Below are 26,001 nucleotides of genomic sequence, written 5' to 3' on the forward strand. Positions count from 1 at the left end.
AAAAAGTTGTAATTTTAATGTTCGAGGCGGATGGAACTGGTGAATTGGATCGATACCGAAAGATCTGGTCGTTTTCCGGGGATACTCATTGTCTGCTGACTGAGTTTTCAATCCACGCACAGCCGCCAGAGTGGGCTTCCCGGTGCCATTTGAATGGGGGAGACCTTATTTTCGTTCGCAATCTGCGCATGTCCACCACGCCTGTAACTGACACGAATAGCAAGGCAGGTAAACGGAGCCAATCGGTGAGAAACTGCTGGCATTCAATGAGCTGTTTAGTGTCAGCCCCCTTTTAATTAGATCATACGGCTCAAAATCGTCAATACAAGTTTCCTCAACCGAATCCCACATTGCCAGGTACGCAGATGGATCGTTTTCTAGATTGAAGTTCACATTGGATCTAAGGAATTCTACCTACTGGGTGGGGAAAATAAACATTTCGATCCTCTTTAGGACTTTGCTAAATCTACTTGATCTTCGCCGTCAGGACAACGCATTTGGCGAAAGCCATGTTCCAACCTACGGCCAAAAGATGCTTCACCATCGAGGCTCTGGTTGGCAAGGACAACACTTCCACACTGGGGGATGAACCGCTTCGACCTACAGCTCTGAGATACACCGATTCGGTGCACGCTTCTCCGTTCGGAAGCGGCTTTCAGAACGCCGGCAGGACTCTCTACAGCAGCCCCGAGCTCCTGTTCCCCGAGCCGGTGACCCACGCGGCCAGCCCCGCTCTCTCAATGCACCCGGGGAACGCGCACCACCTCCCCGCACAGTCTTTCTTTGCACCTCAGCAGAGAGAAGCGCTGAGTTTTTACCCATGGGTTTTAAGGAACAGATATCTGGGTCACAGATTTCAAGGTAAATGAACGGCATTGTCAATTCTCATTATTTGCAATGATTGTGCCAAAAAAAATATGCGGCGGACCATTAACTAACTGTGTGATTGTGGGCCATTTACATCCCATAGATGTGTGAAGATGTTTAAATAGCCGGCGTTTGCTGTTCCTCGCACGACACTGTCGCTGTGATTTGTGCGTGTTCTTTTTTTTAGACTTTTCCTTCTTTCACACGATTTAAATTCACCTCTCGCGAGGTGTGCAATGCGCATTAAACTGAAAACTAAACTGCACAGAAAGTGAAACTCGGTCAGCTCAGGTGAACATGAAGTTAAAGCATTGCGAGGAAGTGTAAGAGAACGGGGAATCGTTTTTTTTAAAAAACAAAAAGGAATTCGTAAGAACGAATTGCAGACCCTATTGCTCTGTAGCAGACGTGAGACCCCAGCCCAGTTGTAAACGGGTCTGCAACAGATGTCCCACTGCTCCTGTTAGCTGCCGGGACAGATTCGCAGCGAGGTTCTGAACTTACGGCCCAATTAAACCTGGCGCAAAGAGAAGTGAAATCAAGTTTATAGAGAAAATAAACAATAACATTTCCTCGTCTTGAAATTTGCTAGTTTGGTTTAAAGTTTATACTGCGCAGGATATTGGTTTCACTCCACGGACGTGAAAGAACAAGACTGGTCCTTTGCAATTCTCTACTGGGTCGGATGCGCCCTTTGTAAATGGTTATCTTGCAGACTGAAGTACCCAGTCTATATAGGAAGGCGTATGTTGATTTTTAAGGAAATCTTTTTGGCCGTAAATCTGTAACGTGGATTATGCAAGTAGTACGAAGTGATAGTAACACCGCTGGATTTGGTGAGTGGTATTTTATCCCGGCAAAGATGCATTTAGTTTCGCAGTTCACCGTATCCGAAGGACAGAGGTCTATGTAACTATTGCAAGCAATGTGCAAAAATCAAAAGGGAGAACGGAAAGCAGAGCGGTTGTAAGACGCCTGAATGTGAAAACATATGCAAGAATTCGTAGCTTCAACATCTTTATCAACGTTGCCTACTGAAAAGTAACTGCCATAAACGTTCAAGATAACGCCCTTGTAGCAACCGGATGGAATCTTTTTACACATTCCCTCCGTACTATCAAGACTGACGGCTTGAAAGCACATATTTTCACACTAAATTATACAAATATATCTTGATTGAAATATCTGAAGAAACGTGTTCCTCTAAATTCAGGAGGTGCAAAGGTGGAACATGAAATTAGCTGGCAGTTTTGAATGAGATGCTCGGTTGGGTTCAATAAATTAAATGACAGTTTACTCGATCACGGAACGTGAGTTTTGCACAAATGAAATATGGAATTAAAAGGAGCATTCCTCAGTAATAGTTTAACCGTGCGAGGTTTAAAGGATCATCTTCAGATGTTGATAGAAATGAATTATCTAGTTAACCTATCTCTTCACATCATAGGTCAAGATCTATAAAATCCACTATGGCTATTAAACTTTTTCACGCTCTTGGATGTGAAAGGCGTGCTACAAATTTTAATAGTTAATGACATATGAACTAAATTTATTGGAATGTAAACTGGATCGATAAAAGGATAAATGTAAACTATGCCATAAATGTGATGAGTGTTTAATATGTGAATATCGGTACATCAGCTAACTTTTAAAAAAGTTATCAGAAAGGAAAGACGTGAAAACCCTAACTAGCCTTCGATTAAGGTGGAGGGGGGCTGGAATAGAGAGTCGCTGGTTTCGGCTTGGGGGTTCGCAGTGACGCGAGAGAGAAAAATCATCGACACTTTGGTTCAAATAACTACGAATTAACTGATTAGAGAAGCTGAACTTTGTGATAATTTGAGGACGGTGTCTGCGTGTTATCTTCTCGTAAACGTGCAACTTTCAAACTTAAAACAAGTTAGAAACACGCCGAGAAATAAGTCTCCCCCTTAACATTATCTTGTGACTTCAACTGCAAATGTAAGTTTTAAAGTAAAATTTATCATTTTAACAGCACAAAACAAAGTAACAAATTAACTGCCTGTAAAGTTAATATTTCTGCATATTGCACAAAGTGGAGAAAACGGAGCTTCCACGTTGATGTTGCAAGTTCTCAATGACGTGCTATAAACCGTTTAATGGAGGTATATAATTTGGGAAGTATTTTAAGTATTTATCATTGCGCACGACTTAGATGATGCACAGTTCCTATGGAGAAAGAAGACACATTTTGCACAGCCTGACACATTTGTGAAATGCTTTTCGTATCTCTAGCAAATAAAAAAATACTGGATTAGAAGCCAGAGTTGATTCCGAAACACCAGTGGGACGCTGAGGAATTTAAAAGTAATAAGATAAATCTAGACAAATGTTCACTACAAAATTAGTGTCATCCTTACCCAGCATAGTGGATCCGTTATGATTGACATTTAACTATCTTCTAAACTCACGGAGTTTAAGGTTAAACTCACCTTAAAAAAAAGTAGCCCGTGTTGACTACTTCCACAACACTCAAAAATCAGCCTGCAATTCATATTGAACGGATGTTAATGCAACAAGAGGATGGTGCTGATAGCATTTTAGATGGTGCATGTACATAAAATCAGGGCATCCTAATTACCAACTAAGTGCAATATCGGTGATCATCATGGAGAATAAAAGTGCTGTCATATAACAAAGACACATAACTGCGCCAGAATCAAATCATGAGTTAGGAACAAAATAAAATAGCTAACTCTTCAATTCCAACTGAGTGTATTTGTATAGCAGTATTATCATCAGAAAAAATGTCCTACAGTACTTCAGAGGAACATTATCAAGTAAAATCACAGCAAGAATGAGTATTTAAGTCAGCTGATCAAAAGCTTGGTCAATGAGTCAAGTATGAAAAGGATGCCAGAGAGGCTTAGACTGGAAATGGCAGAATTTATAGATATATCAGGTTGATGGAGTTTGCAGAGCTGGAGAAGCACTGTGACTTTGAAATAGAGAAGATAACAAATACAGGGAGCAAAAATATCATGGTAAGATTTGAAAACTTGGGGCAAAGTTTTCAAATTGAGGCATTACTTAAACAACCCATTGTTTTTCAGCAACGAAATGGGCACTGAGCTGATTGGATGTAGGAACTTAAATGTGACAGTTTCTGGATGGATACTTTGAACAACTGCATGGCATTCACACAAACACATCCAGTGATAAAGGGGTTGAGGAATGGATGGGTGAATGGATGAATAGGAATGGTGAGTAGGAATGGATGACTGCATTTACACAGGCTAGAATCAAATGTTTATGGCTATAATGTGAATACCCGAGTTACTGAATTAGATGTCAGAGCTAAATGGAGTTTTAGAGAAATGAATACATTAATTTGACACATGATATTAGTTTTACAATTTCTGAAGTACTGAGGTTTTTGAGATGAAAATGGCAACAAAGCAATTGAAAACATAATTTCCTCTGTGGCAAAATATCTGATTTTAAATTTAGTGATTGTTTCAGTGGTAAAGCTGCAAAACTAAAAAGCCAATGTGAGGATTAATTATTGTTCTACTATAAATGGTATAACATTAATGCATTGTTTAAACGAGAAAAATATAAATGCTAGAAAACTAAAATAAGGATAGAAAATACTGCAATGCACAAGAGATCAATCGACATCAGTGCAGTGAGAAAGAAAGATAATGTTATATGTTGCTGACCTTCATCAAAACCTCATAAAGGATTACTGTTTCAAACCTTATAAAGGACCTGAGACATTAACACTGTTTCTCTCTTCATAGTTGCTGGCTGAACTATTGATGAAGCAAGTGCTTTACAACCTCACCCAATCCTGATGTCAATCATATATATTTTACATACATGTGGAATTTAGATGTAGAAATAATACTCCAACATCAAATATTTAATATCCAAAACTCTTCTTATATACTTAATGTGTTTAAATGGATTATTACTACTTGTTCCATATTTGGCAATTTAATTTGTGAAACAAAACAATCAGACATCAGGACCATGGAAGTAATTCTGAGTAACATTTGAATATTTGTGGTGTAGTCTTGTTTAGAGCATCAGCTTCTAACTTTTGTTACACTCTTCCCATTTGTAACATAGTCACATTTCATACAATTTATTGAAGGAATAAGATCCTTATGTTATTTTATGCCAACTTGTTAAACCAAGCAACTTAAAATTCTCTGCAAAATCAACACTACTTTTTGAAAAAAAAACACCATTCACATAGAAGAACGTGCAAAGAGTTTTGTGCGATCTATATCAGAAAAAAATGTCACTGAAGAACTCAGGGAAGATATTAGTTCAGTCGTCCAAAACCTTGGTCAAAGAGATACTTCTTCAAGAAGGCAAGAGAGATAGTGAGGCAATAAGATGCTTACTGCATGGTAGATGAAGTAATGGCTATAACAGGTGAAGTGGTTACATCTGGGATTGTTGAAGAACCATGAGAATGTAAGTATATTGGAGAGTTACAGGCCTTGAAGAAATTATGGAGAGAAGAAGTATCATTACCCTGGAGGAATCTGAATACAAAGATAAGAATCATAATGTTTCTTCACCAGGTCAGTAAGGGAAAGATGAATTAAGAACATCTGGTGTGAGTTAGGACATGAGGAACCGATTTCTGGATGACTTCAGGTTTATGGATGTTGGACAATAAATGCCTGGCAGGAGTGTGTTGGTATAAGCAAGAGGTATAAAAGAGGTGAAGATGAATGTTTCACAGAATGCAAGTTAATCCAAGGCTAGAAGTGGATGTTATGGAAATAAAAAGAGGTCAGCTTGGGCTTGGTGTGGCATGGATAGTTTGCTGAGGGAAAGCATATTGGATGGTGTGTGTGACTTGCTTTTTATCTCTACACTTGAAATGACACAGCACGGCTTGCTGTCACCAGGAGACAGAAGAAATAATAGTGTAGAATATTATACTCCCACAGCTTCCTTAAAGATTTCTTGTAAAATTCTTTCATTAAATGTAATTCTTTTAGTATAGATGCTTAAACTAATGAAAGTCTTTCTCTGAAATGTGCTGCATTTGATGACAGCAAACATAAGGAGCTATTGGTAACTTCTTCCACTGCTGTTCCGATAGGAGGCTGTCCTTTTAGAAAGCCTAACTTCAAGGCAATTGTTTACTATTCAACAGCATTCATTACATCTCGTAACTATTATTTGAAAAGAAAATAAATTGTACCTTAAATACATGAAAGGATAATGAAATACTGATTCAGATTTTTTTTTAGGTTTTACAAAGAGGGAAGTTAAATCCGCAAACTGTTCATGATTTATCTTGTTGATATAAAAGATGAGTAACTATCTCTATGATTTGGGATTCTAGATACTGTTCTTATTGCAGTGGTGAAGGGTGTGTTTAAAAATCATGAAGCAGTTTAAAATGCTGAAGGATTTACTCCATTTGGTCAATCAAAAAATGCATCAATTCAAAATAAACAATTGAAAATGAAGCAAGAAGTTGGGAAAAGTACTTTTACACAATTGGTTAGAGCTTTGCCTTATGAAATGGTTAAAACAGAAATGATTGATATTTGATATAATTTTAAAACCAAAGAGATGAGTAGAATAGGCATTTGATTTATTTTTGCAGAGAGCTAGACTTTATACATGTTGTTTTAAGGTGTCTTTCCAAAAAGTAAATTTTAAGGTTTTATAAGAGATAATGAGATTCTTTAAAGTAAAATATAATGCTGTTGGATTTCTAGAGATTTTTCTTTATCCATGCTTTGAAACTACATAAATTGTGAAACTATGCAGCATGGTTAGTTATGGTTTGTTCAATGCTGCTACAGTGCTAGCAACGCCTGGGTTCTCATTCTGCACTCTCTGTAAGGAGTTTGCATGTTCTCTGCATGACTTTGCTCTAGGTGCTCCAATCTTTTGGAAATGAACAGGGATTGTAGGTTAATTGGTTTATTTGGCAGGCACGTGCTCCAGGGGCTGGAAGGGCCTGTTACTATTCTGCATGTCTAATATAAAACATGTCAGGGAGATTTTGATCCATTTAAGGAAATAGTTGTCTTTCTTGGAAATGGGCGTTCATTCAAAGAGTAGTCAATGTTTAAGAAATGGTCTGTCCTTTGAACAACAAGATGGCAATTCATTTGTGAGGAATTTAACATCGTACTTTTGGAGATTATGTATCTGCTGCTAGTGATGTAGAGTGCTGGCTATTTGATTTTGAAGTAGAAGTTTGAGTGTCACAAACTGTACAAGTTCTAACGGCTGCATATATTGAACTGCTATCCCTTTAAGCAAATCTTTCCCCTCTAATTTATTTCAGCAGTACACCTGCTTAAAGCAGTAGTTATTTTGTGTAAAAGCAAGGATAGCATCAGGCAATAAAAGTGAAGGCCCCCAGGATTTTGATTTAATTCAATCCTGTTCCAGGTCTTAATCACTTCAACATTAAATCAACACACTTATTGCCTGTTAACTGAATTATTCATTGCTTGTTATTCTTGTACTTATAAATTTCCTGCTCCCATTCACCTTCTCCTCTGAATAAGTTAGCTTATTGTTAGTGTATCATGCCTCTCAGGCACCTGTTCTGAAATCACCTGGGACACTTGTAAAGAGCATATGTACATTAAAAATAAACCCATCTTGATACAACTGCTGTGAAATGCACCATGAAGATAATCATTGGACATATAACTTTAACTAAAGAAACTTCATCTGGGAAGCCATTCTTTCTATATCAATAATGAATAGGGTGAGATTCCACAGTGGAATTGGTCTAAAAATCTAAGTCAATATGCAAACCAGATGCAAACAGTCATACTCAACATGATCCTCCGGAACTGGACTTTCTGTGCTATTACACAGATGACCTGGATATACACTGCTCCAACACATATACTGTATTTGTACTGTACTGTAAATGCTGGTGAAACTCAACAGGTCCAATAGTGTCCTTTATGTAGCAAAGGTAAAGATACAGAACCGACGTTTTTGGGCTTGAGCCCTTCATCAGGGTATGAGAGAATGCTGGCAGGTATCTGGACATAAGAGGGGAAGGTGGAGCGGCAGGAGATGATAGGTGGAGAAATGAGGGAGGGAACAGCAGCAATGAGGGGGAGGAGGGACATCTGGGTGGGTAAGGGGGAAGGGAGCGGAGAACTGGAAAGACAGGAAAGAGGAGGGGAAAGAAAAGGCAAGCAAGTTTAGCAGAAAGCAGAGGTCAATGTTCATGCCATCTGGCTGGAGAGTGTCCAGACGGGAAATGAAGTGTTCCACCAATCTGCAGGTGATCAGGGTAGGATAGTACATAAGGACATAGACAGACACGAATTTGGGAGTGTGACTCAGAATTAAAATGGTTGGCTGCTGGGAGGTCGCTGTTGTGGACGGAGAAGAGGTGCTCAGAGAAGCAATTTCCCAATCTGCGACTGATCTCTCCGATGCAGAGAACATCATAAAGGGAGCACCGAATGCAATAAATCAGTCCTGCAGATGTACAAGTGAAGTGTTGCTTCACTTGAAAAGCCTGTTTGGGGCCCTATAGCATAGTGAGGAAGGAGATGTGGGCGCAAGTGTTACACCTCCTGCAGCCTCAGGGGAAGGTGCTGGGGGGGAGGTGGGGGGTGAGAATAGGTGGGGAGGAATGAGTGCACGAGGGAATCACAGAGGGAACAGTCCCTGCAGAATGCCAAGAGGGGAAGAGAAGGAAAAATCTGTCTGGTGTTGGGGTCCTGTAGTAAGTGCCAGAAATTCCGACGGATAATGTGTTGGATTTGGAGGCTGGTGAGGTGGTAGATGAGGATGAGGGGTATTCTATGTTTGTTATGTCTGGGGGCAGAGGGGGCCAAGAGCAGATGAACGGGAAATGGAGGAGAGACCTGAGTTGATGATGGTGGAGGGGAAGCCATGTCTGTGAAGAAGGCAGACATTCCAGATGATCTGGACTGGAAGACCTCATCTTGAGAACAGATGTGGCAGAGTCAGAGAAATTGAGAGAGGATGGAATCCTTGCAGGGGACAGGGTGTGAGGACATGTAGTTGCGGGAGTTAGAGAGTTTGTAGTATATGTAGGTGGAAAGCTTGTCTCCCGAGGTGGAGACAGAGAGATACAGGAAGGGGAGAGTGTTATTGAAGATGGACCATGGTTCATGGTACAGATTTTCGTGATTTACATTTTTTCCATATACTGTATTTTGTTTGCTTCACACTGATGTTACAGACATAATCATATAATGATGATTAAGGCAGGCTAGAATGTTTCTTACACCATGATTGATTTTGATGAACTTTTACCTCCAAACAGAATAGGTAACTGTGCGGAAGTTAACCAGCATAACTTAAAACCATCTGTCCTAAATCAGGGGGGATATTTTCAAGGGTATAAAGTGAAAGTGAGGAGTATCATTCATCATCTGTGGGTATTAGGAAGTCAAGGGCACATGCTCAAGATTTTTTTCGATATACATTGGCAGCAGTTAAGGCTCCCTTTCATCCCTTATGCTCAGGTTATATGTACCAGTGAATAAAAGTGGAGAATTACTAGGTTCAAGCAGACTGTTAACCAATTTTAAGATGTGGTTTTAAAGAGATTAAATGACCTTCATGATTGCTAAATTAGAGAAAACAAAAGTGGCCAAATTTTAGTTCCCCAAAGTCGGTCTGATTAAACACTGGATGAGGAAAGAAGTGGACTTGGATATGATACCTTCTGCAATTGAAGACTTTGAAAATATTCACTGTCAAAGATTCCAGATTAAAAAAAAAGACTACTGGAATGAGTATTCTTGCAAGAAAATGGGGAAAGAGAGTGGAGAATTAATAATGGGCTAAAAATAATTTGGGTGGCAGGCATGGCAACTTTGCCCAAACACCTGCACCCTATTGTGGGTCTAAACCTGAATTTCCTGCAGCCATCCATTCCTACATGTCTGTCCTCAGCCTCATCTGCTGTTGTTCTGAAGCCACACGTAAACTTGAGGACAACACCATAACCCTCCTTAAACCTATCGCATGAACAATGATTTTTTTGCACCCTTCGTACCCCCCCATCCGATTCCATATTTCCATCTCTTTTTTGCCTACTTCTGAATTGACTTTTTTCACTCTCTCCATCCCCCAACTTCCTTGCAGTTTCTCCCTGTACCTCTCACACCTTTTATCATATTGTTACCTCTGTGCCCCTACCCAGCTTCTTTCCCCCATATATGTGTAATTTTACCTATTTTATTTTGGCTTGATAAAGGGTTCAGACCCAGAATGTTGACTGTCCACTTCTACCCATGGATGTTCAATTCCTCCACAAATTTTTATTTGTGTGTGGCAATGTGATTGTTGAATTAGGGTTGTTATGGTCAGTCACCAACTATCTGGACGAAGTCTCAAGGATAAATTGGAATATTATTTTTAAACCAACATATATTTTCAGTAGAAAATAAAACCATAGCCAAAGAGACAAAGTGGAATATCATCCATTATCTTCAGCATTCAGTCTCAATGCAAGTTCCTTAAGAGCTCTCATATATATGAACAATGTTAGCAAACTTAAAAATAGAGAAAATATGGATTTTTATGTGTTAATAGTTTGGTGTTTAGGAGAGTAATAAATAGTTTTAGACTCTGCATTTATTAGTTTGAATTGAGGTGACTACACCACCCCAGTTCAATCCTAGAGTTGGTCAGTTTACTGAGAGCAAAGCAAACTAGCAATGCAAACCTATACTTTATTTGCTACTCCAACAGTACTCCCCCTCCCCGAAATCACAACTCTCACCACCAGGAAGGACAAGGGCAAGAAGTGTCGAGGAACACTACCACCTTGAGGTTGCCTTCCAAAAGCACATCAACCTGTCTTGGACACACATTGCCAGTCCTTCATCAGTGCTGGGTCCGATTCCATCCCCAGCAACAAACTGGGACCACCTTCCTCAGAAGAAACACCTGGCTCACAACCTCGTTCACCAACCATGGATGACCAATAATCGTTGACATGCTGGTGATATCTGCACACCAAAAAAAAAGGAAAATATTATAAGAATCAGGGTGTTTTTGAGAGCAATGGAGACCACCATGGTAGACGTAGGATATTTCAATCATCAGCTCTCCCTTATGTGTGAGCATCTGGGCATTGTGGTTCTCCATTCTGTTCAGGATCTGAGCTCTCCAGGCTCCCAAAATGGGCCAGGATTCATGGACAATTCCATGTGACTTTGTGCTCTTCATCTTCATTATTGGTCCTTGCATTATAATTGCTAGTGGTGGAGAAGATGATTATTTCAGGTGGTGCAGGTCTAGTGGGCTGCATTGTCCTTGCTACTGTTCACCTTGTTAATAGTACTTGGTGTTCTCATCACTTAGGCAAGTGGAGCATCTTCCATTTTTCTTCTTATTTGTATCTTCCTTAGACATCCTTTGGAGTTTCCGGAAAATAAAAATCACTTACCCAGTCTCTTATCTACTCTTGTATTCATGGTATTGATGTGAATGGTTCAAATAAGTTTCAGATTGTGGCACTTCCCCCCACCCCCTCCACCAGGAGTGTTTATGGTAGATGACTCAGCAACAGTAATGCCATTAAATGTCAAAGCTTGGTGTTTGTACTCTTCCATCTTGGCAATGGTCATTGTTGAGCACTTTTACGGCAGGAATATTATTTACTACTTCCAGTCCACCCCTTGGTGGCCCATGGCCTATGCAACTACTTCATTTGCTGAGTGAATTTTGTGCATTACTTATTTATTTAAAAATTCTTGTATTTTTGCACCTTGTTCTGCACAATACTGCTGCCACAAAACAATAAATTTCACGACACATGATTATGAAAATTAACCTGATTCTGATTTTAATCATCAGTGAGTATCCTCGGTTCTGAAATCATAATGGAAACAAGGTCGTTAATGAAGCAGACAAAGATGTTTGAGGCTCGAACGCTACCTGAGGGGTTTTCCAGGTGACAACCACTGCCATTTTCTATAGTGTGACATTTGACACCAACAAGTAGAAGGGTTCCTCCTTGATATGCATTGATTTCAATTTTACCAGGGGTCATGTCAAATGCTGATAAGAGTGCCTGCAGATGCTGCAATTATGAAGCAAAAAATAAATGGGGGAACTCAGTGAGTCAGGCAACAAGTATAGGGGTGGGAGGAATTGTTGACTCTGCATCAGGACCAAGAGGGAGAAGGGTTAGAGAGGGACCAGTAGGTGAATGGTGGATTAATTAAATGCTGCCTTGACATCAAGGACAGGCACTCTCACCTCAGAGTTCAGTCTTTTGATCCCTGATTGGTGAAGAATGTGCTTGATAATACTGATGACATTTGTTAATAATTGAAAATGCATTGGTTGGGCAATAATCATGTTAGCTTTGTTGTGCTTTCTCCAGGCACTTGATCACACACTTCTCCAAATTGTTGGATAAATGCAATGGTTGCATTTCTATTAGAACAGCTAAGCAAGAGACATGGCTATTTCTGAAGCACAGTCTTCAGTAGTACAGCTAGGATATGGTCTTCAGTACTACATTTTGGATACGGCCTTCAGTACTACAGCTGGGATACGGCCTTCAGTACTACAGCTAGGATATGGTCTTCAGTACTACAGCTAGGATATGGTCTCCTCTGGAGCCTTTGCTCAAGCCCCTGTGCCCAGCTATTTCTTAATACCATAAAGAGTAAATCAAATTGGCTGGTGTTTTTTTTTAGGAACTCCAGAGAAAGCCAAAACTCTTTCCTTGGCACTCTGGCTGAATCTGGATGTGAATACTTCACCCTCTCTTCAGCATCACTGAGATTGGGATGTTTTCCAGCATCTATTGATTATTAATTGTCCACCATCATCTCACAACAAGGACTTGGTGCTGGCAGGTCTATTCTGGTTCCATTTCATTAACACAATGGAGTGCCACACAAGATGATGGAATGTGTCCTTGGATGGAACTTTGTGTTGATGGATATGGACTATGTGGTGATTACTTCTGTCAGACCTCTTTGCATTTCTTTTCCTCATACATTCTTTACTGCCCAATGGACAGTAGATGGCCAAAAAAGTAATCCTGACTTATATTTTTGGAAATATTTAAATATTTCTAACTTTTAATTCTAACTTTTTTTGTACAAAAGGCTTGCAAAACCAAGTATGATAATATTAAGTATCCAGAGGTTCTTGGATCAGTGATCAATCTTATAATTCCTGGTGGGCTCTTTCTTCAGTGATTTTGACAGGTCCTACCTACCAGTGAAAGACCACAACAATATTTCAAATGACTCCTCCTGTTCACCTCTTGAACTCCAGCTTCTCTTGAAGTTCATCATCATGTATGAGACCTGATGGAGGAACTCAATTACATTTCTCAGCATTTCTGCGAATATATGCTTCAAGAGAAAGCACACATTGAATCTTTATCTGGACTTGGAAACATTTGAAGCAGAGGAATCTATTCAACAAGAGTTTCTGGAGATGTCACATGCTTAGTGACCACCTGCCATGAAGTCATTTGTTGTTTGATGTCATCACAAGTAGGAAATGCCTGTTGTAGTTCCCACTCCCTTGAGGTCAGCTTTCATTATAGGAGGTCTATGATTTCTCATTGTGGCTGGTGGTAGCAATAAACTGTGTTCAAAGAAAGCTCACTGCCTAATTCTCCTAATTACAGTTGAGTAAGATGGGCACCATTCTAGATCAGCTGATTGGTCAGAGCCACAACACTTTTACCCTTGATGAATTGTCTCATAGCTCTTCACTGGTAACCATTATATTTGGGCTGTGGCTCGATGTGTGCAGGTGAGCAGTGCTATGTTGGAGGAACTGGAGAGCAACTGATTCTTTGACTCTGCAAAAACAACACATGGTACTGCATGAGCAAGTGCTCACGTTTGTCACGTTTTACACTGGCACTCCCCCGAGTTGTGACAAGTGTGCAAATCTTAAAATATTCAGCGATCAAGCCTGTAGGTTACAAGTTATGAATTGCCTTTTCTACAGATACCTCCCAAAATTCTTTCAGTTTCTGCCGAACAGATGCGCAGTTTCGTGCGCCGGGGAAACCAGCAATGTTGTCATTCAGGGCCCGATATTTGCTGCAAGCGGCGCGTTCTGTTCATGTGCCTGAACCGCGAATAGAAAGATAACTTCAGAAAATGGGCGACTTGAACCACGGTCCTTCTTCCCTTTGTGCATTCTCTCTTAACGAGGCCTGATGTGGTCATATGAAAACCTGCTCTTTAATTCGTGCGGCAGTCCATCCAAGTTTGGAGAAAATAGTTCTTCTTTATATTTTCCTCTGTCCAGGGCGGTCACTTGTGCTCTTTGTCATATTAGAAGAAGCTCCCGAGCTTCATTGGCACCACTTTCAAGAGCAGCCGAGCACATCCACACCCCTTTCCGCTTCCATGTTATCCTGAACCAGCCCGTCCCCCCGAATAAACGCGTGCATTTTTCCACGCGGTTATTTACTGCGACTCCAGAGTCTGGTTAATCTATTAACTGTTTTCAAATGCTCCTCCCTTGCCTTCTACCGGACAACATCCTTATTCGGCAGTTCATTCTGGACAAACAAATGGAAAACGGACCGAGAAGCTTTAAGGCCCAATTATTATCATCCTGTTCCCGAGACCTAAAGGGCAGGGGGATCCTAGGAGTTAGAAAATTTATGAAAGATCCGCATGTTTCCTGTTTTTTTTTTCCAGAAACAAATATATTCCTGAGATGCACACGAATTCCATGCATTGTTACTTCGAATAAACGCTGTTGGTCCCGTTTGCTTTGCTTCTGGTCGACTTAATACATCGGGACTGGTTTTCCGTACCGATTAAAAAAACCGGTGACGTGAGATGTTTCTTTTGATACTGCGGCCGCGGTTTTAATACCAACAAAACCCAAGTGGAAGGAAACATGCAGGGCTTTTGATCAGGATAGATCCGTTGGTATTAGTTAGTCAGTGTAATACGTATAAAACACACAGAGAATTGCTGGAGGAACAAAGGAATTTCTCGAAGAAATGATCTTCCAGCATTTCTGTGTTTTGACCAGTGTAGTTCGTGGATCAATGCAGTTTAAACTATATATCCAGAAAGAGAAGTGGATAGGTCGAAGATAAAGGCAGGACATCCAGACGGTTTTGTATATAATTATGTAAAACAATGTAGGCGCTCGAATGCAATACGCCAGAGTACTCGAATACCTCAACAGGTCTCGCATTTGTTTCTTCTGCGAAGGTTCAGGCGCAGGTCTTTCTCCGCGAAAGGTTGGGGTGGAAGAGGCGATTTCCCAGAGTTTCCAATAGAGAGACGGGCCTCGCCATCTCACAAAACCTTCCAATCGCTCTGGCTTTTGTATCAGAAAGCCTCAGCAGGAGGTTCGTGGAAATCGCCCGTCAACATTTTTGTAAAAGCGGTAATAGTTTGTGCTGGTTGTATAAACTGGGCAAACTGTCAAATTATCCGGGATTACACAATTTGAACCCCCAGCGTTTGCCCGTTGTGCGGGAGCAAAAGGAATCGATTTTCTTCATTGACAGAATTAGGTTCAACACCGAGATAGGAGGAGCAGCATAACCCACACTTTAACTTTGTCGACGAGACTGTATAACCACACGGCTTCTGTTCACCTTAAACAGGGCGAAACCAAATCTTAACCACAACATTATACCACTAAAACCAAGTCCCACTCCTGAAAACAAACCCCCACCAACTTAATACACAATGTTTAATTCCACCCTGAACCAAACCCAAACACTAGCTGAACCTAATCTATCATTCATCAACATGGTATAAAATCCTGATCCTTCAAGGAATTCTAATCATAAAAAAACACAAACGAATCAGAATCATAATTTAATTATTGACAGAAAGCAAAAGTTTCTACAACATATAAACCAGGACCAAATAATCTCTAAACAAGAATGTTCACTTTGCGCAAACCCACACCAAACTAAAGGGTCGTTACCCACCCCCACACCGACGTAAACGGCCCTTTATCCATCCCCCGCGCCGACATAAACGGGCAGTTACCCATCCACACAGCGACATAAACGGCCGTTACCCGTCAACCACGCCGACATAAAGGACCGTTATCCATCCCCACGCTCACATAAATCTCCTTTCCCCATCCCCGCGCCGACATAAAGCTCATTACCCATCCCCACGCCGAAATGAACGGCCGTTTCCCATTCCCACACCCACATAAAGGGCCGTTATCCATCCCCACGCCGACATAAACGGTCGTTTCCCACCCCCTCGCCGACTTAAAGGGCCGTTTCCCATTCCCACACCCACATAAAGGGCCGTTATTCATCTCCACGTCGACATAAACGGTCGTTTCCCATCCCCACGCCGACATAAAGGACCGTTATCCATTCCACGCTCACATAAATCTCCTTTCCCCATCCCCGCGCCGAGATAAAGCTCGTTTCCCATCCCCACACCGACACAAAGGGCCGTTATCCATCCCCATGCTCACATAAATCTCCTTTCCCCATCCCCGCGCCGACATAAAGCTCGTTACCCATTCCCACACCGAAATGAACGGCCGTTTCCCATTCCCACACCCACATAAAGGGCCGTTATCCATCCCCACGCCGACATAAACGGTCGTTTCCCACCCCCTCGCCGACATAAAGGGCCGTTTCCCACCCCCACGCCGACATAAAGGGCCGTTATCCATCCCCACGACGACATAAACGGACCGATTACCATCCCCACGCCGATATAAAGGGCCGTTATCCATCCCCACGGCGACATAAACGGGCCGTTTCCTAACCCCACGCCGACAAACGTACGTTACCAACCCCACTCCGATATAAAGAGGCATTCCCCAACCTTTAGCCATAATTTCCATGTCATATCATAATTTCATCGTCCAAAAATGTAAATGAAAGAACTTTAACCTCCCAAAACATGGAGAAAAATGATATGATCCCTGACATGGTCTTTCCTACATCTTTTAAGCAGAAGATTGCCAATCTAATTAAGTTTGTCCCAGAATCAGTCTGTTTTTTTTTGCTGAACTGACTCCGATAGGATGTTGTTGATTAAATGGGAATTGTGCCAACCTCAGTGTTCTTTTTCTTTTCCTTTTAAAGTGTGAATTTTGTTGGCAAATTGAAGGGTAATAGTGTTTAATTACACTGTGCATGTCTAATTTATAACACTTTCTTACGTTTACAGCAATCACATCGATACTAATAACTGCACAATTAATATTCATTCTTGTACAGTTAATTGCTTTACGACGAAAATAATATCGTTTGGACCCATTTCGTTTTCATCCGATGGATGGGAGAGTTAAATCTGTGGAATAAACATAATTGGTTTAAAGTTCATATTTACATTTTGACATCAGGCATATTTGTCAGATTGCTTTGCAGTGTTACCGTCAATATTCCAGTGATACAGCAGTACATGCGCGAAAATTCACGATTTATGTCCACTTAACACTCGGTACAGTAAAAGATTCAGCAATGTTGTCCTTCAAAAATGTATGTTGGTTTTGGACAAAACGTTTCAAACTGTGCAACTCGCGGGTGATGTGTTGCTGTTAGCAGGTTTATCATTAAGGATGACTATGGAACAATTTGAAGTGATAAATTAAAACTATCATGAACATTGGCACGAAAAAAATTACATATTGGCTAAAGTGGGATTTTTGGGAGTGTACAATATGTTAACGTGTAGTGACTGCCGAGCGTGTTGAATTACAATATAGGATTATTATTCTTGATTGTATTTTCGAAGCAAATTTAAAAAAAATCCTTCTGGAATATTGGGTTCCGAACCGGGAACGTATTCCTCCTATTAAACGTGCCCCCTGCTTTTTTCCCCCGTTTCAAGGCGGCGAGGGAGGAGCCGACAGCCTGTTTCTTCACGGCCCTTTCACCAGGAAACCGAAGCGGATTCGAACAGCGTTCTCCCCGTCCCAGCTCCTGAGGCTAGAGAGAGCCTTTGAGAAAAACCACTATGTGGTAGGAGCCGAGCGAAAGCAATTAGCAAGCAGCCTGTGTCTCACAGAAACCCAGGTAAGAATGCGGGCTAGATGGGGTCATGGTGGGGTTGGGCTACCTGCCACTGGCAAAAAAAAAACACGGGAGCGGAGAAGCAGGAGATGCAGAGTGAGTAATTCCTGAGGAGAAGGGGTGGAGGCTTGACCGGGAAAATTTACCAGACCTGTGAGAGTGTGGGAGTGTGGGATAAGTCTCAATCTCCGCTCCCGGCAAGCACAAAGCGTTTAGGGGTATTTTATTGTGTGAGCTGCTGTACGTTTGAGTAAAAGTTTAACTGTTAGTTCACAAATAACTTTAATTCCTTCAACTCTTATTCCTTCAACTGTCGTTTAATGAAACTAATAGTCGCATATTAAACAGTTTTTAAACAGCAGCTGGTTAGATTTGTCACGTCGAGGTATGTGATGGTGGGGAGGGGCTAAACTAAAGAAAAATTCAGAATGTTTTTGTTCGGTGAGGATCTAAAGGAAAGGCCGAACGACAATATCGCGGTACTGAACCGACTTTCAACGTGATATCGTTCGGACTAAATACCAGGCGACCAAGTTATTGTATCTGGGTTTCTCAGGTCTTCGGGACAGCTCGGCAACAAACCAAAAAAAAAGTGCGCGAAAGATTTTTAACTCTCCCCGGAAAGATATTTCCGCTGTAAATGCGGGAGAGAACCATGCGTGTTCAGCAGCGGACAAACGCAACTGAGGAGAATGTGGGAATAAAATGGAACCTTCTGTCAGCGTACGCGAGTATTGCAGTCGAGCGGATTTCTTGTGATTATTGTGCCATTGCCTGGTGCAAAATGGAAACTATCACCTTTTACTAATGTAACGGGCCACATGCTCCAAAATAAAAAGGCTACGAACAAATCGCTTCCTAATAGGAGCGAATTACTAGAACTTGAAACACGAAGGAGTATTAGATAGAGGACAGTAGATGGGGAATTATACAATGTTGACAAAAGGAATGCAAGTAATTGTCAGTTGGCTTGGCGTTTGGACAGACTGCATATGAACAAATGCATGTGTTAGCATGTACTCGTCAGTCTGTATCATCTGCTATCCTGCAGTGAGGTCTGAATTATACCCGCGGTGCGTTAAAATGGTCCTCGCGAAGGTTAAGTTGCAGAGGTGCGAATATTTAAGTCTGATGTACAGAAGGGTTTGAGTGAAGCGGGTCGGCTCCTGAAGGGTGGTGAGGACTGTAAGCGGAACGAATCAGGAAATGTGTGTTTGCATACAGACCATATTTAAATACTTGTTTAACAGGGTGCGTTAAATGTATTGGAACATAATATACAACATAGCTTCGCCTCGAAATTCATTAGGATGCATTAGAAATTTGTTTATTCAAAGATACTGTGTTCTATATTGATATCATGGTTGGCTGCGCCTGGAGTGAACGAAACGGGTAATCAAATCTAATTATAGTTGGATTTTCATATGAATCTCGATCTGTCTGACTGATGGAATGTTTTTTCCTTACATCTCCCAATTATCCAATATGAGACAGTTCCATTTGGGACATCAATAAAATTGATATTAATAACGCCTGCAGTCCCATAAACAGTTTAACTCTGCTGTCGTTTGAAGTCAACCTGGAAGATGCAAATCACTGCAGGAGAAATGCGATCCATTCTCGCTGAAAATTTAAGAAGCGCACACCGTTCAAAACGAAGCAACCACAATAGCGAATGATCACCTCATGCAAGCCATTCGGCGACATCAACAAGGAGGCGAGAGGCGTGTCGGTGCCCTGTTTATTGATAAATAGACATGCACTATTATATATTATATACTATTATTTCCATTTTTAAAAAGTATCAAAAATTAGAATTATTTTAGTGAAGTTGTGCAATCCAATGTTATGAACACTGCAAAACGTTTTAAATAGATATTTTAAAACATTGGGCATTGTTCATACCAGTGACTATATGGGACTTGTTAGAGATAAAGCTATCAAGATTTCGCCTCAGATAAAGCGAAAAGATCGTCAATTTTTTGACCAAAAAAAACTAACCAAATTTCCCAGCAGGTTAGGCAGCATCTGCGGAGAAAGAAGAGTCAAATTATCTGTCATCAGATGCGTTAGGTTAGATAAGTTTAAAAAAAAATTCACGCACTAAAGGAAATATTTATACACTATGTCGCGCATCTGCCGAAAAGAGTGGTGCACAGACACACCATCCAATCCATGAGGCCGAATACGTATACGGACAGGAACAGAATACGAATTTATCGACAAAAGCATACACAGAATGTAAACGACCATGTAAGCAGACATGAAGGCGCGCGGGCTTGCACACACACACACACACACACACACACACACACACACACACACACACACACACACACACACACACACACACACACACACACACACACACACACACACGCGCGCGCGCGCACGTCCGCACACATTTATACGCCCAGACTCCTACATACAACCACATCTCGATTTAACACATGGTACAAGAGAGAGAGAGAGAGATTAGGCTGATTGGTTCTCAGCTGTTTCAATGCTGGAATATAAAATCGAATCACTTTATTTCGAATCTTCCTATCGGAATCGAATGTATCTTAGTACAAAGAGAATGATCTCCTTTAAACACATTGATTAAAAAATTAATCCACGTGGAAGAGAGGGCTTTAATTACAGTACACCAATTCTGGTTGTTATGTATAAAATTTCGGTTTAGTAATTCATCCAATTTTCATCTATGCTTCCAACCATTCATGGGTTAATTCCCAGAGGTTCGGCCAATTTTCTTCACTTCTATTAATCGGGTCTGAATCTCAAAGGAAGGATGTGGCTTCCGGCTTATTTCCACTTTTTTTTGGAAGAAAATCTAACTCAGGCTCCCAAATGTTCTCTCCTTTGCATGGCTCAATGAATGAAATACAATCTGTCAATCGAGGATCGCATATCCAATCATTCATACTTGCTTATGGTTTTTGTTGGTTAACTGTACAACAATTTACCATTGAGTGGGAAGTTTCAATTGAGTATTAAGATCCATACATCGCTTCAAATTACAAAAATGATCATTTACATAAAGAGGGAAGAAAATCCGAGCTCAAGGTTCTTTCATTAACATGTTGTCCAGACGCAAGGGATTATTTGGAGTTTATTGAAGATTGTGCAGAGATCGAGGATCAGAACCAGCCATTCAAAATCCGGGGCTGCGCCTACCAATGAAGGAATGGTTATGCCTCCCAAAGATGACGGAAGACTGCTTTTGCCTCTCCCTTTAATTGATTAGATTTCTACCAATCTAATAAGAAATTTGTTGCCGAAATATATAACACCTACATTAGTTGTTTGCGCGCGTGTGTGTGTGTGTGTGTGTGTGTGTGTGTTTACACTGTACAGAAATATAGCCTACCATGAGGTAGCCTATAAAGTTATGCTAAAAAGTTGAAGTAACATTGTGGAGTTAAACAAGAAAATCGGCAAATGCTGCGTCGAGTATAATGTGCTGGAGACCCGTAGTAACATTATATTCAAATGTCCTACTGAGAATGAACATTCCGGCTGTCACTGGCTCAAGGACTAAGGGTAACGTGCATGGCTGTTTCTTGGTGGAAAATTGTGTGTCTTCGTGTCAAGTTGATTATTTTCTGTCATCGTTAGTTAAAAAAATGCTTTGTTGTTTTGTTTTAAGGCGAATTAATCTCTGACTACTTATTCCGGCGTGTTAAAGCATTGATGGTTTCATGTCTGGCCTTGTCAACTATTTACTAAGCACATCTCCTAATCCACTTTCATGCACGCACAGCCAGTTTCAAACGCAGGCCCGACCGCTCTCTATTTGAGATCCAAAAATATGCAAAGGAAAGGAAATTTCGCTGTGTGGCAAAAACGTGCAGACACATTCAGGTTTGAGTTCATCGCAGTCAATTGATATACCTTTGTAATTTTTTTCATGGGATCGATCATATAAAGAAGCATTTACACATACATTCCACATCGATTTAGTCAAATGAAAACCAGGTCACCGCGATACTGTGACCTTTCAGCAGGTACTGGCCAGGAGATCGACAGTTGGTCCTATAGTATACAGATACAACGGCTCTGCGGAAAAGGACTTAGAAATTATTGCGTGAGAGATAGTTTACCTGGGCTAATTAGATATTTAAAAATCCTGGTTATTTTGTGTTTCAATTCGATTGTTGAGGCAAGCTAACTTTTATAAACAGCCTGAAGGTTTATGTGATCTGGGACGCCTGGAGTTAATGGACTCGTCAGTCTGTAATTTAAGGTAGAGGCTTACACTTATCCCGACAATAATTTACCCCACTCTTCAGGCCCGAAGGGGATGAAGTTTCCCCTCGATACTGTGGGGCCCTCAGTAAAGGTCATGCGGACAGACATTTTACACTTTTGCTGGTTCACTGATACCAGCACGTTTTACGTTTGATCTGTTTCCACACTCCTGCGTGCAATTTCAGACACAAACAAAATGAGCTGCCGATGTGCCTTAGACAAGGATAATTCTGGAGGCCAGAAGGCCGATCAAATTTTAAAACTACAAAAAAAAATGTTTATTGAGCTGTGCATGAGCGCCTGGGATTCAAAGAGCTTCTCGGAGCAGTGTGTGAAATAAAGATCTATTCTGGAATGAAAGTAAGACGGGGATGTGGCTAATCCTCTCCACTATTCACTCGACTTAATGGTAAAACGCCGGGTCCCCTACAGTTCAATTTCTTTACAACACGGGCACTAAGAGAGGGGTGGGTGGGGAAACCGATCAATGCAAAATTAAAGGCATTGAAGTGGGAAAATGTATTCTGGGTTTGGTTCGATGGAAAATTGCCCGATAAATTTCTAGTATCGGAACAAATATTCAACTGAAAACGTTTAAAGCAGACAGGATGAAGTGTCAACCCTCCTGCTACCGACTCGATTTGACGCCTTCTACATTTTCCTCCATTTCTTGCTGGATTCCGCAAAATTACATGGCACAATCTAAAATTCCCTGCTCTTTCAAACCTGTGGAAAACTGTACCCGTGGAATTAAGTGTGGAAACCTCAAAAATAACGTACCAATCGATAGGCACGATCTTTTCAGCTAGATGGGAAATATTGTTTCAAAGAGAGTGTTTATAAAAATGTATGTCTAGAACACCATCGACACCACATTACGATGAACCCAAGTGACACAGATAAGAAAAAGTAACACAAACTAACAACCAAAGTCTTCAACATTTATAATCTTATAAACACTTCACGAAAAGTTCTGCGCGCACCGCTCTCCCTTCTCGTGTAACGTCTTCTCAACAACCATTTTTTTTGGCTGGTATGGCTATTGATTTGTTTGAGAACATAGAGGTGGGGGCGGGGAAATTGTTTCGCGCATGTAGCCGCCCTCTGGCAGTGAGAGCTCCAAGACTTCCCCGGACTCGTGTGCAAGTTTTAACCGCCAGGGGTACAAGTGACAGGGCTATCTTGGATCTGAATGTATTTGGAAACACGGTATCCAGTCGGTGCTGAAACTGACGGCAGCGTTCCAACGCTGACCGACAGAACTCACAGTAATTAAACGAATGCAACTCCTGATTTACACATCTCTTAATCCAGCTTCATCATCATTCTCGACGAGTTCAAACATCGCTCCCGTCGCCTTTCTTGGCACATTTACCCCTAAATTAATTCAGTGCAACTGAATAGCTTGGTCCCTCTGATTTTTCGATATGAGGAGATCGGCGCATAAACATTAAATATGCCCCAATCTCAAGGGTGTTAGTTTTATACGTAAGACCTATGATAAGATTCAACTTGTTTTGTTTTTGGTTATTGTGTAACGGAATCCCTTAATCCATTATCGCACTCATAGCAGAACCCGGCAGCCCGTCAAACTGCTATCGTCGTAAAAAGAGAACAAGAAACGACTACACGGATTTCCCCCTAAAAAAAAACTAAAGTTATTTTCCACTATTCACCCGCTGTTACATTGAACAACCCTCAGCGCAGATCTTCCCTCCATCGACTATTGTTACAGGGAATTTTGTCGAGAAATTAAACAGCAGACAGGTCTGGGTTTTTTTTAAAAATTAGGTGCCCGGTCGGAAAATAAATTATATTTTTTTTCAGAAAATAAGGTTCCATTTCCTGCCATTATAGATCAAACTTTCGCTTTCTGGCAGGACATTTCCTTCGCAGAATTTAAATAGTCCAAAACTTGGTTCGAATAACCAGAAAGAAAGAGATCGTGTTTCAATCGACCGAAGATGAAATGATATTTGGATTACCTTTTCAATGTGATGCCACAGGGAAGTTTGGAGAAAAAGCAGTACAACTGTACAAGTACAGTAGTGAGACTATTCCGAGTGGAAGCAAAGCCCCGAGAGAGAAACGGTGGGGTGTCATGTTGCACTTTAATATTAATTTGGATATAAAAACTTTTGGATTACAACGATGTGAAGATGGGCAGGCGTTCACCCCATAATTATCTTCACCATCTTCCATTAAACTCGTTCCTCCACCTTGTACTTCGGACTGCCTGGAGAGGATCTGAACCAATCGATATTCCCCCTCCAATCAAAGAAACCCCATATCCAACACATTACTTCTGCAATGAGCACACATTTGCTTAATTTGCCCATGATTTACTGAGATATCCAACTGTCAACTGAAATGTTCTAGGTAAGCCCCTCAGACCCCTCTTAAATCTATCTTCTCTCACATTAAACCAAAGTCTTCTTGTTCTAGAATTGTCTTCCCCGAGAAAACGACTGTAAACATTCAATTTATCAATTATCCCGGGATTTTATAAACCAGGTCATCCCTAAGCTACCTCCACACCAGAGAATAAAAGCCTTCCAGTCCAAGCAATGCCCCGATTAATCTTCTTCGCGCCTTCCAGTCCGTCCTACACCTGGGCAACCAGAACTTCAAGTTTAGTCGGACAAGTGCTTGAACAATTGTATCACGATGTCCCAACGTTTGTACTCGTGCCCTGCCCATATAAGATGTGGGCGTCAAATACCTCTTCACCTCCCTGTCCAACTGAGTCTCCACCTCTATGGAACAATGCATTTGTAGTCCTTGTCCCGCTCTCCAGGGTTCTGCCATTTACAGGGCAAGTCCTACCCTGGTGTGAAAATGACAAAACACTTGTCAGAGTTAAATGCCATTTGTCCCTGGGCCTCTATCCCTGATGATCCAGATCTTGTAGTAAAAATGAGACATAGTTCCTCATTTACAGAGGTATACAAAATTATGAGGGGGATAGACAAAAAAATGTAGATAGGCATTTTCCACGGAGGGTAGGAGAGATATAAACCAGAGGACATGGGTTAAGAACTAAAGAGGATAAGTTTAGGGGTAACTGATGCGAAATGTGGAAGGACGTTCCAGTTGAGGTGGTGAATGCGGGGTCAATTTTAACATTTAAGAAGAATTTGGACAGGTACATAGATGGGAGAGGTATGGAGGGCATTGGACTGGGTGCAGGTCAGTGGGTCTTGCCAAAAATGTTTCGGCACAGACTAGAAGGGCCGAAATGTTTTAATGTTTTATTTCATTACCACCAATTCTGATGTCCTCAATAAATTTAGTAATGGTGTTAACTACATTGTCATGCAAATTGTTCACATATTTTCTATAATATTCAATATTATTGTAGTTACAGAAATCTCATCACACCATCCCCCAGAATCTTGTGTGTGTCTATGTGTGTGTGTCTCTCTCACACACACACCCGCGCTGTTTGTACCTTCTCCCCGTGTCTTCGAGGGTTTCCTCGGGAGGCTCCAGTTTCCTCTCAGCTTTCGAAAGAAAATGTACCGGGGTTGTAGGTCAATTGGGCGGCACCGACTCGAGGGCTAAAAGGGCCTGTTACTGAGCTGTATGTCCACTTTATAAATATATTGCAATACTAATTCCCACCATTGTAGATACTATTCGATCACATAAAGGTTGGCATAATTCCATTCTCAATGCCCAATGCGCTAGATGTTTAGGTTGGTTGCTCTCAAGCACACCACCAGAGAAAAGGCACTGACGACCTTGTTATACATTGAGGCTAAACTTGTTATACATTGAGAAATCCAGCATGCTTACTTTAAGAGTTTTGTCTCAGAACCCACCCGGATTAAGGGACAAAACAAATATTTTAGAACATAAAGCAGCACCACAGAAGGCCCTTCGGCCCGTAATACTTTCTT

General features: G+C 41.1%; 1 protein-coding gene across 2 annotated transcripts in view; it reads left to right on the forward strand.

Moving 5' to 3' along the window:
* The first annotated feature begins 267 nt into the window (after positions 1 to 267).
* The window catches only part of emx3 (empty spiracles homeobox 3), a 28,230-nt gene continuing 2,496 nt past the window's right edge, over positions 268 to 26,001 (forward strand). The window contains exons 1-3 of one of the 2 annotated variants that reach the window (XM_069899254.1): positions 268 to 861; positions 17,667 to 17,851; positions 18,405 to 18,640. In XM_069899254.1, coding sequence (XP_069755355.1) covers positions 510 to 861; positions 17,667 to 17,851; positions 18,405 to 18,488 — 621 coding nt within the window. In that variant the 5' untranslated portion in view covers positions 268 to 509 and the 3' untranslated portion in view covers positions 18,489 to 18,640. Of the gene's footprint in view, positions 862 to 17,666; positions 17,852 to 18,404; positions 18,641 to 26,001 lie in introns of those variants that run through there. The other variant, XM_069899253.1, reaches the window with a different exon arrangement.

This window comes from Narcine bancroftii, chromosome 9 (assembly GCF_036971445.1).
Source record: "Narcine bancroftii isolate sNarBan1 chromosome 9, sNarBan1.hap1, whole genome shotgun sequence".
NCBI lineage: Eukaryota > Metazoa > Chordata > Chondrichthyes > Torpediniformes > Narcinidae > Narcine > Narcine bancroftii.